The sequence below is a fragment of the Monomorium pharaonis genome, chromosome 1, assembly GCF_013373865.1.
Source record: "Monomorium pharaonis isolate MP-MQ-018 chromosome 1, ASM1337386v2, whole genome shotgun sequence".
Classification (NCBI taxonomy): domain Eukaryota; kingdom Metazoa; phylum Arthropoda; class Insecta; order Hymenoptera; family Formicidae; genus Monomorium; species Monomorium pharaonis.
Window position 1 is genome coordinate 33059772 of NC_050467.1, and position 13726 is coordinate 33073497.

General features: G+C 44.0%; 2 protein-coding genes and 1 pseudogene across 2 annotated transcripts; all 3 read right to left on the bottom strand.

Moving 5' to 3' along the window:
• Positions 1-343: 343 nt before the first annotated feature.
• LOC118647126 lies at positions 344-1428 on the bottom strand (annotated as a pseudogene).
• A 4223-nt stretch (positions 1429-5651) lies between these two features.
• On the bottom strand, positions 5652-6574 carry LOC118647132. Its single transcript, XM_036291382.1, has 2 exons — positions 6337-6574; positions 5652-6292 (listed from the first exon to the last, which is right to left on the bottom strand). The coding sequence occupies exons 1-2, from the start codon at positions 6572-6574 to the stop codon at positions 5652-5654; spliced, it is 879 nt and encodes a 292-aa protein (XP_036147275.1).
• A 446-nt stretch (positions 6575-7020) lies between these two features.
• On the bottom strand, positions 7021-13118 carry LOC118647134. Its single transcript, XM_036291390.1, has 3 exons — positions 13095-13118; positions 9677-12866; positions 7021-7514 (listed from the first exon to the last, which is right to left on the bottom strand). Exons 1-3 carry the CDS (start codon positions 13116-13118, stop codon positions 7021-7023), a joined length of 3708 nt encoding a protein of 1235 aa, XP_036147283.1.
• Positions 13119-13726: the final 608 nt, after the last annotated feature.

The following is a 13726-nucleotide window of genomic DNA, read 5'->3' on the forward strand; positions in this document are numbered from 1 at the left end:
TCGGACAGGTGGGAGTTTTTGTAAAATGGGTCAATAAGTTTATAGGTCAAGTATGCTTTGTAAGCGCGAGAGAGAGAGAACTTTTTGCTATTATGTAGTGATAGCTAAGATAAAAAAGAAAACGTGTATGTTTTGACTCGGATATAGGAAAGAGTTATATATTATAGAATGGCAGTGAGAAAGAAATAGACATTACTTAAAATTACAAATAAAATATTTATTAGTATAGCTTACTTTCTAGGAATACAAAATTGTACATGGCAGCACGCTTGCGGTTTTACACATTTTTTTATTTCTTTAGACGAAAAAATTTTATTAAATATTTTTACTATTCGTCTGTCGTTTAGCTCACAATCGGAAGAAAATAAATTGAGAAACCGATTAAGATTATAACCACGAGACATAAAATATAGAAAAACACAGCAATATTGTCCGCAAGTTTGTGAGAGTAATCCTTGTAGAGGCACGGTGTTCCATCGGTACTTCGCTGAGTTTCGTCGCAGTCGTAGGAGGAATCTGGAGTCCAAGGGTGGTAATCCGTAGCTATCGAAATATGTTCCTGTTCCGCGTTCATCGACGTAAAATGCGACCCAGTGTTCGCCAGGTTGATTGTGATTGTCTGTGTTAGCGACGATTGCTGTCGATCTCGTCCACACCCTCGGTAGTCTGTCTGCAGGATAGACGCCGACATACTTGGCATTTAGTTGTCGCAACGCACGTAAAATTTCCAGTGAATTTATACGAAGGCGACAACCGGGAGAGTGGAATCGTTTGCGTAATTTCTGGGTTTTCTTTAGCCGTGCGTTCGTTTTCTTTCTCTTCGTCTGTTGTCGGATCTTCGACTTTTACTTCTACGTTTTGTACGATTTCTCCTTCTTCTCCCTCTTTTTCTTCGTCGACGACGTCGTCGTTAGTCGAGAGACTGGCGTGACTCGAGTTTCGGCTGAATGGCTCGTTTAACCAGCGTTTTAATTTGTGAGCGTTACGTAACGCACAATGAAATTTTGCGTTAGCTCGAAGTCCGTGATGAGTACAGCGGTGACCGTACTCGTCGACATCAAACAAATATTTGTATGCCGGAGAATCTGCTTCCAGATTATATATGTTTCTGGAGAGAAGATCACGCAAGTAACTTGCTTTTTCATGGCCTCTGGTAAAGATGCAGCGAGCCCAGCGGGTAATGTCACGTAGTTGGCTTACAAAAAACTTGGGATTAGCTTCACCGTCGAACCACTCGATACTGTGGTAATTCTGTGAAAGCCAATTGTTTTCACGTCTTGAACTTTCGGGTAATTCATCAAACGAGCAAGGAGGCAGTGTAATCCAATGGCCGATGATTGCGGCGTCGAGTGCGACAACTGCGATCTCTTTAGGAATAAATTTTCCCTCGCTATCCCGAAAGCCTTGGATGTCAATAACTATGTCCATGGTTATAATCAACAGCTTGCTTGCTTCACTCTTTTAAATCGATGTGACTGTCTTCGTGTCTCGTAGAAAACTGATTTCTCTTCGTATGATTTTAAAAATATCAGCGAAAAAGTGCGTTGTTAGCGTTGGTGACGGTGGTGGGGTTAATTGATGATAGTACTGCTGAAGGTAGTGGTGGTGGTTATAATTTTTTTTACACGATTTTACCGTCTATCAGGCATAAAGTCTAGCCGGAAAAGTCGACGATAATTTGACGAGAAGAGTCGATTTCTAGAACATTATCAAATTCTGCATAAACGATACAGTTAACAGACATGGATAATGCCCTTGCGAATCGTACTTCTAATCGTAGACTGCCATGTTTCACGAGATTCCAATGTCCGGCACAATTTGCGGATAAATCGGGAATGAGATCGAAAGCGAAAAGTGTATATCCATCGGCATAATCGTTTCTACTTATAGAATTACCCTCGTTCAAAAAGTGAATGCCAGTTCCGGAAAAGAGCGTATGATAGGCTTCGACGTAGAGCGGTTCGTCTTTCGAGAAGTTCGGCTGTAGTGGTCTACTAGGAATTTGTACACCGTCGACGTATAGCGAAAAGAAATTTATATCGTAGTTTTTGAAATTAAACGGATTTAATTTTCTATCTCCGTTAAACGCTCTGTTATCAACAAAACCGACAATTACGCGTTTCGGAAGTTGACCGAGGATCATGTTATCTATCGATTCTCCTACGAGCCCGGAGTGTATCGTGAACGTTTTAACCTCTACTCTCGTTAGAGGATACTTGGCAGTTGTTTTATTCAACATTTTAGCGTGAGCGAGTAATACACCGGGGCTTATTTTTGCTCTTCTTACGAGTAGACTAGCGTCTAAAATACGAATTTTTGACGTGGAACTAGATTCCATTAGACAGAAAGAATCTTTCGAGCGTACAAGTCTCATTCTAACTTCTACTCCGTTAATTAAAAATTTATCCTGATTAAAAACGTCGCAGTGAAGATGACCTAAGAGATCTAACTCCTGTCCTGCCTGAATATAACGCGCTCGTCTCACGAGAGCGTTATTTGGTGCCGAGGAATCTACGTGAGTGTCCATGAGACCGGGTGTATCCATGTCCCATAGACACGCTGTCAGATGAGAGGATTTTGCGGGAGAAGCATAGTTTAATAATGCTTCGATGTATGCACGATACGCGTAAGCGTTGTTTGGAGGTGACACGAGTTTCTGATTAAAATATACGTCAATTTGATTGAACATGGAATGTAACAAATGATTTACAGGACCTACTTTGAGTATGAAGTCACTGGGCGTCGTATCTTTCTCCCCACCGGCGAGAGGAGTGGTTTCTACGCGTAGCCGAATACTTAACATGGTATGCGTGAGATCTAAGTAATCTTCCCCGTGACCGGGTATGACAAATTCTATAGGAGCATCGTCGGCGAGTGATGTCACAGGCTTGTAATAAATCCATTGCGAACTTTCTATGCTGGTTTGAGTGGGAGGTAACGAGAAGAGATCGAGTTCACTCTTTAAGCACTCGCTGGAATGAGTGTGAAGAAAAGACATACTTATTTCTCACGCAGAGACATTTGACGTAAATTAAGAGGATATATCGGATACTCCACGCTTCTTACTAACACGACGACGACGATTCGTAGTGGAAGTCTTTTTATTTTTGCCTCTTACCGAACGAGACTTTTTTTTCGTCAATCTTTTAACCGTTTTTTTCTTCCGCCTACTGTTTTTTGATGTTTTCTTTTTGCTTGTCCGACGTTTACGCGATGCCGACTTTGTTGCCGCGAAGCGACCAGTGTGACTAACGAAGGGGAACTGAAGCGGCAACTTTTTCGTCGATATTTTATATCCCGATCCCTTCATTAGGTTTTTAATTTTCTCTTCTGCTTTTCTTTTGAGATTTCCTCGAGATTCTTTGAATCGATTTCTGAGTGCCTCCTTCAAAGGAGTATTATTTTCAACGTCGTCTATCACGTTAATACCTGCACGTAAAGCTTCTTTACCGATCGCACGTACATCTCTACTCAAGTAAGGAAGTGCCTTTCTGAATAATCCACCGAGAAAACTCCCGATTCCGTGTCCGCGCTGATATAGCGAACCGACGAAAACTCGTGGTATCCCTCCCCCACGAGCGTCTGCTGAATTATAATATTCTTCCTCCTCTGGTATCATATTAATGACTTATTAATTTTTACTTTTAACGTTCAAGTTACTGATAACGTCTAAAGTGTAACGTCACCGTTAACGTTCCGGATTGAAATAGTATACTTTTACCAAGTGCGTCTTTTATATCTTCGTCTTTTATATTTCGATTGTACGGAAATTCGTTTTTCATAAAGGTATGTAATGTGAAGGAGAAAAATATGACGTCTGATTCGCACCGTACGTGTAATTAAACGCGTTCAATGGTATCGGAACTATTCGAAGAAGAGGAGACTTGACATCACCGGTTATGTAAGGTTCGCAAATATCACAATAAACGAACATTTTATCGGGGATTCCTCGTATCAGACTATGAGGTTCTTTACCCCAGAAAGCCAAATCAGGTTTATTAATGATAAGAAATTTTGCTGTATAGAAATCTTTTGTGGAATTAGGTTTCAATGCCGTGAGCTCTGTGTAAAAATATCCTTTCTTGGAAAGCAGCATGTGACCGCAACCGATTATTTTCAAAAGATTGTCGGAAACGTTTAAATAATGATTTTTTCCACATTTGTTTGCACATGTGAGACTGATAAAAGTTTTAAATCCTTCCTCTGTACGAGCTTCAAAATGAAAATGCGAGCCGGCCTTTTTACACGCGGAATTAATTGTGGAATAAAGTTCGTTGATATCTTTGTAAATACCATTTGGTATTACAGCTTCAGTCGATGTTAACTTAATGTCTTTCTTGTCTTTGTCCTTTGGATCGATATCGACGAATTTGAGAGTGTTTTCCTCGTGATTTATGTGGAGGAAAGTATTAGGAAATTGAATCTCACTAAGCCCGACTTCCCATTCGCCGTGCAAAGATAAAGTCTGTGGTAATTGCGTGGTGAAAGATGACGTCTTATTATGCGGAAAATGACGCGTGCTGCTATTGCTCGGAAGAACGATGTAAAAATTGGTCCTCACGCATCTTGAAGAGTGATTAAATTCGAAGCGGGTATCCAACTGTCGAACTTACTGGGATAACCACGCCAGTGGACCAGTACCTGTTTATTTTTCCCGTAGCCTCTACTTTTTATTACTCGATCGACGATAAACTCGTCCTCCCGCAAATTCTTCTCGACTCGAGCTAATTCCTGTTCATAAAAAATACCGTCTATGATTTCACCCGCTAAATCACTCAGTTCGTATACGCGAGGTTTTCGCCAATCGAGAACACGGTGAATACGAAATATCTCTTCGCTCCAACCTGCCTCGTATCCTTTCTCGAAAGTAGCTTTTGCTCTACTGACGCGAACGAGATCACCAACGTGGTATTTAGCTTTACAACTTTGATTTTTAACGTTCCATCGACGAAATATATTTTCACGTGCGATTCGTGCGTTTTCTCTCGTCACGATCGTCGGTTGCATTTTGGTGGAAGAGTGACGGGTATGGTTGTACGCACGAACGATATCTTGCAAAACGTCAATGTAACGTCGTGTATTTTTATGCGTAAAGTACCGCCACATTCTCTCCTTCAACGTCCTATTAAAACGTTCAACGATCGCGGCCTTGATATCGGGATTACGCGTTACTCGAAAACGGATATCGTTTTCTTTCAAAAACTATTGCACTGTTTGTGCGACAAATTCTTTGCCTTTGTCCGTTTGCAGGTACACGGGTGAGCGTCCGTCGCTTCTCGAGAGTACACAGTGAAAAGCTTTTATTACGTTATTGCTCGTTTTGTCCCGCAACGGTTCTACCCAGACAAATTTACTGAGCACATCGATAATCACGAGTAGATAAGAATATCCGTCATTGTAAGTTACACTTTTGAGATTCCGCAGTTCGATCAAATCGGCTTCCCACAGGTCGTCGATATTTGTTACATTGTAATGCAGACGTGGAAACTTTCGCCGTAAAGGTTTGTGTAGCGTGTACGCGTCTTGTGATTGGAGCCAGCGCGTGACTTTGTTACGCGAAAAATCTGGTTTAACAGCATGTGTTAGATTATCTACAGCGGAATATCCCGCGTAATGCGTCGGATCGTAATAGATTTTTTCAAGTTCTGACATTATTGTTTCTTCACCGTACTCCAATTGAGTAAGCGCCTTTTTGGAGGCGAACGCGTTATATTAGGCGTGGAACTCGCCAAAGACTGAGGTCTCGCGTTTATTGAAGATCCGTAGACTGCCTTTAATAATTCTTTATTTCCCACCAGTGCCGTACGTGTATTTAAGCTACGCAGTAATCGGTCAAACTGATCTCTTCCCGTTGCTTTCACGGTTTTTCTTTCACGCACCGCGTCGTTTATCAGTTCGGTTATATCGGAATCTTTCACGACGTTGCCGTCTATAGTCACGATACCCTGCTCGTCCCAATTTAATCTGTCGGGTTCCGCTTTGTCTTGCAAATGACGCATTAGCATACGAGCTTGTGAGCGATAAGTTTTCGGAACCGTTTCCAATATTTTTTCGACACTTTTTAACTCATGAATATTACGAATTACTTTTCGGGTTTTTTCCTTTACAGTATCTATGTCACTAGTCCGAGGGTGTTTGCCGGAAATTGGCGAAGTTTCGTGAAATACGATCGTTGAATCGTCGTCGTCGTCGTAGTCATTGTCGTCGTCGTTGTCGTCAGCGTCTCCTTCTTCAGCTCGCGTATCGTTGCTAGTGGTTTCGTCCGCACTCCGAACGGCTTTTCGCTTGCGCGCTACTCGGATAAGATGAAGATACCGCCAAAGTGCTTCCTTGTACATTTTCCATCTTTTATGTTGCGTGGCCATGACGAATTAAGCACGCGACTCATCTCCGCATCGAGCCGAGTCAACGGAGTTCCAGGAGTTCGTACAGAATTATTATCTCCGGTGATGTTTCCTGAACTTTGCGACAGCGAATTCTCCATTGGTTCCACTGACAGTTGCTGTTGCTGTTGTCGTTGCATTCTCTCGAGATTTTCCGTAGAAATCAAGACCATTTTTTTGGCTTTTTCCATCGCTCTGTGATTTTACCCTCCGATAAAATGAGATAATAAAGCTGATAATATGGGGACGATAATATAGGGTAAAAATCCTCCTCGTTGTAACAATAGCTTTCTTTTAGACTTCCAGTTACCGTGTTTTTTTGCGATACGTCGTAGGGTCGTTTTATATTTCGACAGTCGTTCTTTTTCGCGTCGTTCGAGTGGGACGTTACCGTTGAGAGTATTAAAAACGCATTCGTGGATACAGCGAATAAATTTTTCGTCCGCGGTTCGAAGAAAAGCTGCCCGTTGGTTTTTGTTCAGATGACACACGGCCTCGAGAAGACAGACGTTTCTCTTTCCGATCGAACGTCTGGCAATTTTCGCTGCACTATCTGTACAAACGTTACGCTTCTCCTTCATCGGATGCGTGCGTGCGAGTTACACGACTGACTCACGCCAGCACCGTTACGCGGTTTTTATACGCTTCCGTTGGAAAACGTTCTACGCGATACGTATACGTATTGTCGCGTATCGTTGGGAAAGATACACGTCCGGAATCGATAACTGTCAGGAGTCGATTGTTTCAAGTCGAACAACAAATATCCATGCGGTTTTGACGTGGCGTCGTAGTATGCCTCTTCAACAAATTTCGGGTTGTCGGGATAAACCTGTCGTGCTAAATGTCGAATTTGTGCGCGATCGCGAGGGTTTTTGAAAACCACGATGTAATTAGCGTTGAGAGATATGTCGCGTTGTCCGCGTCCCTGATGGAAGAGATTTTGCGAGATAAGAATGACGCTGAGATTTTTGTGATGACTGCCTTTGGTAAAAAGATCTACGATCACGTCACTCGACGACGATTCTCTCATAAGATCGTCGATTATGATCAGTTTCGGGATAAGCGGATCGTTCGAGTAATCCTCCGGGCGTGGTAATCCCTCGCGAAATTCAATTACATTTTTCTTCCTCGCTGCAACGTTGTTTAGCGTGTTCTCTTCTTTTACACTCGCATCGTATTGTAATTGACGATAAACCTCTTACCACTCCGCGTAATAAAACAAAACTCGTTCGAAACGTACGTCGGACATGTGCGATAAATACCGGAGAAATTTTTCACAAAAATCGTTTTCCCACAGCCAGTGGGTCCACAAGCGATCGATGTCTAAGAATGTTTCCAGCGCACGTCCATTTCGCGTAATGAGCGGTTTGATTTTTTTACGTGACTTTAAAAAGAAAAATGAAATGTAGGAATAATAATTTTCGCTTTTTTTGAAACAAGTAAATTAAATTAAATTTTTTAAAGTTAGAGATAATTTCATCAGCGCGGGGGACGGCGGCGGCGGCGGCGGCGACACGCTTGTGTCAGCGTACCCCCGCGTATGCTAGCCGAAACAAAGACACCGCGCCCGACGAAATTAACTGATTCGGGCCGCGGTGTAGCGCGTACGTACATAAGCTTAACGACGCTAAAATTCTTACACGTGAGCGGCATCGTGGCTAACAATCTGATTGACGATGACGCTAAAAAGGAACGGGAGATAAAGGTACGAAATTTTTGTTTTCAAGTAAAACTTTTTTCTTTTTCTAAAATTTAACTAAAATGAAAAATTAGAAATGTTTTAATTTCAACTTTTTTTTATTTTATAGCAAATGAACATTTTTATGTACAAATATAAACTTTTTCTTATACAAAAATACTTAAAATCTAACATTGTACACTTTTTACAAAAACTTATTTACACTATTTACATACTTGTTAGAAAAAATTTTACAAAAATATTGTAACGAGTCGTTCCTCCGCTGCCGCTAGAGCGGAGGTAGGGCCGTTACCCCCACCTCGCGCAGGTTCCCTCCGCTCTTCTCGTCTTCCCTCACCACCGAGTGGAGGGTATATAAGCCCTCCACCCGAGACCGGAGTCAGAGCTTCCCCAGCCTGCGAATTGAGCAGACCGTTCCTCCTGGTGAATTGAGCCAGGCATCCTCGAGCGCATATTGAGCGCCGTCACATAACCTAGCGACCCTACCCGGGCACGCAGTGAGTGCCTTCCTGGCCGCGTATTGAGAGGCCGTACACCGCCACGCTCCGTACCCGAGCTCTCGGCCGCGCACTGAGCGGTCGCGCGTCGCTCCGTCCTGGGGACTCCGTACTGAGGAGAAACCGGTGCCGCGACTGTCACCACGCGGGGTGACAACGGCAGCGCGATCGAACAGCTGATGCGCCGATCAGCTGAGACCGGGTAACGAACCGCGCCGCCAACCGCACCGCTTTACACACCGCTGCGCCGCCAGCCAGGCTGGCCACCGTACACCGCCGCGCCGCTAGCGCCGGGCCTTAAGGCCACATCGCCGCACCGCACGTCGCACCGCCGCGACCAATCATAGCGCCGCGATCCACCGACTATACGCCGGCCGATCGGCACGCACACCGCACAGCCAATCAGGGCACCGCGCCGCACGCAGATACACCAGCGTCCGCCGCGACACTGTCGCCAGCACCACACACACGAATACCTCGCACGACGAGAATACATCCATGTAAATAATAGCGTAAGACATTGTACATAGTAGCATAAGGAACTATTGAATAAACATAGCATTACACCGAACACACCGTCTTCTCATTTATTCGAGCCCGCCGCCCGGACCCTGAATCCCGCGGCTATCCGTAGCCAATAGGCACACAGGATTCAACGGTTACAATATATTTATTTACAATATTTACATTTTTCTCAAATTTTACAAAAGATATTTTTTGTACAATTTTCTTATAAAAACTTTACAAAAATTTACAAGTTTTCTTATGCACTAATGGGCGGAAAATTCTCGGTTACTCATTTTTTAAAAACTAATCAGGGGATAGAAGAAATTATATTTACAAGTTAATAAAACCATACGGGAACGAATAGCGCTTATTGATAAATCTGCGTTTTAACAATATCGGCGCACAAAATTTTTTCTCGGTTCGTGTCACAATTTCGTGAAACGCTGTACGCCGAATTGCACTAAAACGCAGTTTTACCACGCCATCCCTTCCCGTTGTCTCTTCTTCCTCTTCTTCTTCTATCCCCGATATTAAGTTGCATATAGTACGGAAATTTAAGAGCTTAAAATTATTGTAATTTAACGTTATACCCTTTACTTTACAGACCTCGTGGGTGTTTCCTTGCGGCGTACAAACCACATACGCATAAAATTTCGGTCCTCCTGATACGAACGACTCGATAAAGCTACCGCTGCCATAGCTTTCGAGTTTGTCCGTCATGTCACCTAAAAAGTTACCCGTACGCGGTTCGTACTCGTTCGGAACACCAGAACTTAAGTAAATACACGAGTCTGTATCGCAATATAAGGCTCTTTTATCTAATTTTTCTAAATAACTATATAATACAAGCCTCGCCTGTGCCGTCGTATAGGCAGCGATAACGACATTTGTTATCGGCGAGGCTACGACCGCTTCCTCGCGTAGCCGCCACGAAACGTACATTACCTCGTCGTTGACGGGTAATATACCGGTTATTTCGTGTTCAGGACTCGTGAGCAAAGTGGCAAAATGATGAAACGTTTTCACGATCTCGGTCTTAGGCAGATTAGCTCGTTGACCGAATTTTCCCCAAAAGGAATTTAAGCACAGCTTAGCGACCGAACGAAGGCCAGAATTTCGTGCAATATTATTTTTTTCAAGAACGATACCTTCGGTTTTCTCGTACTCCCGAAGGTAACGTTCTTTAGCCTCGTCGTCCTGGCATTCGCTCGGCCACCCGCTGGCTTCTTGCTTTAATTGCAGGAAAGTATTTATGTATTCGGCAAACAAGCCACCCTGCCGAGTACCGGGGTCGTATCTCGTAACATTATATTGCCAAATTTCGCTCACTTCTGTCACGAAATAACCCTTCTCGACAGCCTTGCGCAATTCGCAGGACACCCATGTACCCTCGAATTCACGATCGGAGGGAGAATCGTGAGTGCAGGGTAACGTCGAGAAAGTTTCGTAGCAACTACGGCATAGTCCGAATATTAATTTCCCGTTAACGCGATAGGGGAGCACCGGATGATATAGATCGCGCGGTGGGAGTACTTTACAGCGGACAAGACCCTCTACGTTATCAAAATTAAAATTCGGTGCTGTCCCGATTAATCTACCGCATTCTTCACCAATGTAAATATCGGGATGACCAATCGGGAAAGCACCGGTTTTCAATACGTAAGGGTACAAAAAACATACGTCGACGTAAGGCATTTTCTCTGTACCCTTAACTTCGTAGTGGGTCGCGATGTTCTCAGTACGGCCGTCGTAAAATGCCTCGCGTGGATTGAGAGGTGCGAGTTTCAATAGTGCGTGATTTTCAAAATAAGTTTGCATTTCCCGATTTTCTCGCACCTCTCGATCAAAGTCGCACTCCCACTTTTCGGTCACGCGATATCCTAGTCTTTGAAGACGCCATGTCCGCGTGAGAGTTCGCTCGTAACGCGTGTCGATGGTGTCTTCGGGATTCGCGGATAAAAGTGTACGATCACGATTAACGCGAAAGCAACTTGGGCACCCGTGCCAAAAACAACCGTGGAATTGTAAAACGTAACGTCGTGTCTCGTTAGCAGTCTCCGTCTCGTAATATCCGTCAACAGTCGCGCCTGCAATTACGTGCTCGCGTCCTCGGCCCGCGTGAATGACCGGATGACCGAGCTCGCGCTCCATCCACACAAGCCAGCGCAGAGCTTTCTGCGATTGCTTGTCTGCATTTCTGTATCCCTTCGACGGAATCACGCCTATTTCATCACTGCGTAGAAAGTTTTTACGAAAAACTTTCATATACGTTGATGCGATAGTCGTGCATTCCTCGAAGGGACACACGTCACCGCGCTCCAGAAAGATTTTTCTGAATTCCATACACGCGCGCCGAAGAATGACGACGTCGTTACGGCAGTAGCGAACAATTTTGCGTTGGAAATCAAAGATGTAACCTTCGTTAGACAACTTTGAGTGCCAAGCTAAAAATTGTTCGCGTTCTTCCGATTTCATTTGATCGGGACAAAAATATCGAATGTCGGGTAAAGGTTCGACATACGTCTGGTTTTCGATCGTATTGAAAAGATGAGGAAATACACCTTTATCCGACGTATCCCTCAGCCCGAAAGCCTTGGGTAATTCGGATAAACGCATGGGCATGTAATTTACGCTGTCTATAAATTTAACATGCCCAAGTGTTATCGCGATTATTTTTGTCCCGTTCAAAATTAACTCGGGTTTTTCTGTCATTTCCGTCTTTTCTACTAAATATTTTAATATGAATTGTGCGTCAAATGCTTTTGCGTTATGCGCGATACAGATGATCTTTTTGAAACATTTCGTCGATCGAGTTACGAAATCAACGAATTGTTTCATAGGATCATCTCGAAACACAAATTCGCGTATCCCACACCAACGACAGCGCGTCGCGTCTTCCTCTAGCGCGGAGCATGCTTCGCAAACTTGATGCGCGACGCAGAGAGTTGGTACGTGAAGATAGGAGTCTTCACTACCTTGTAGCAGCTCGTCTTGACGTGTTTCAAAGTCATAAAACACAAACGCGACGAGACCTTTGCTACGACTGTTCGTCAATTCGTCGTTATCTTTGTTACGCACAACCTCTACCCGTTTACCCGTACTCGTACCCTCGCCAGGATCTTCGAGTACGGTTTTGCGGCGAAGAGGTTGCATGTAACATTGATGATTCGACGGACGGAGCGAGCGGCACGTCTTGCAATACGTCTCGTCGCATTTATGTTCCGTTCCCGATTTGACAAATCGCCCACATCCGTCGCAAACTTTAACAGAATCACAAACGGATGCGTGCGATTTGCTGTCATATGAGTTGACTTCGCGATGTCGATTATAACACGCTTGCCCGAAAAAGCTGCGTTTACATTTCCCGCATCTGACGAGCATCGCATCGTAATTTTCACAATGCGACGCTGCGTAACACCGCGGACATTTTTTCGCGCAACGGTGCCCCTTATCCGGACGATAGCCTACGTTACACGCGACACAGTACCCTCCGCGTGAACCGGCTGCGGCTTTTAAATTTAAAATCGGATTATAGTGACGCGAACGCTCGTAGTACATGATGTTAAGACAATACGAGGGTTCGCGTCCTAACGATCCTAGTAACGCGGAGCCGTCGTACAACGGTTTCTCACCACGCCCAAAAGTACTAAAGTTATAAACTAATATTGCAATATTTTCGGGTAGGAGAAACCGTTGGAAGCGTTCAATTTGTGGAATTCCGCATCCCTCTTCTGGGATTACGACACCTGCGTTACGCACTAATTCTAACGCTAATTCGCGCTGTAACGCAGATGTCCGACATCTAACTTGGTTCCACGTTCTATGTAATTCTCCCTCGCGCACGTTTCCTCGCTGACTATGTATCCGTGATACCACCAAAGCGCGAGGGAGACACAAATTATCGCTGTTATTAATTTGCAAAATTGAACGCTTCGAGACGTCTTCGCGTGATAATTTATTTGATGAGCGTCCGCGACCTAACGGAACTGCGACGTTGAAGACGCTCACCAAAAAATTTTGCGCCACATCCATTCCGCCGGCACTTTGCGCTACTGAACTCACGAGGTGCCAAATGTCCTCGGGAGTTAAGTCTCGCGCCGGACGGAATGATAAGCCGGCCGGTCCATGCGTTAGCTCCGCCGAATAAAAAGTTAATCCGACGTAATCGGACGGAGCGCTCGAGCGTAAAATGTACGCGTGTAACTCGCGGAACGCGTTTTCTATCCATTGTATGGCATTCGCGCCATCAGGAATCGGCCGTATTGAAAATGACGCTTCCCTCCCAAGCGTCCTAAAATTTTTAAAGCGCCGAGAATTTTCCGCTCTTAGTACTATATACTTAAGTTCACTATTCTGCGATTATCGACGATGTTGTTGCTGCTGTTCTTGTTGCCGATGTTGCGCTTGCTCAGCATAATTTTCTTCCTTCTCCTCCTCTGTTTCATTGCCACTCAAGGTAGCCTCCTCGTCGTTGTCGTTAATAGTTCGCCCAACACCGGCACCGATTTGTACTAAATAATATAATTTTTTTTTAGTGGCAAACGAGAAGGAAAATGTCAAAATTTTTAAATCAGTTAATCAGCACATCGAGAAGTATTAATTTAAATTTTTATTTACGTAATAAATTTACATAAAAAATT

Excerpts from the sequence above, each read along its gene's own strand:
- LOC118647134 (XM_036291390.1), bottom strand. The coding sequence starts at position 13,118 with ATGGATGTGGCGCAAAATTTTTTG. Across the intron at positions 12,867-13,094 it reads ATGTGGCGCAAAATTTTTTG|CGCGAATTAGCGTTAGAATT; the intron begins GTGAGCGTCTTC and ends TCTGCGTTACAG. Across the intron at positions 7,515-9,676 it reads CGAGGTCTGTAAAGTAAAGG|CGAGGAAGAAAAATGTAATT; the intron begins GTATAACGTTAA and ends ACAACGTTGCAG.
- LOC118647132 (XM_036291382.1), bottom strand. The coding sequence starts at position 6,574 with ATGGAAAAAGCCAAAAAAATGGTCTTGATTTCTACGGAAAATCTCGAG. Across the intron at positions 6,293-6,336 it reads CAACATAAAAGATGGAAAAT|CGCGCAAGCGAAAAGCCGTT; the intron begins GTACAAGGAAGC and ends TTATCCGAGTAG.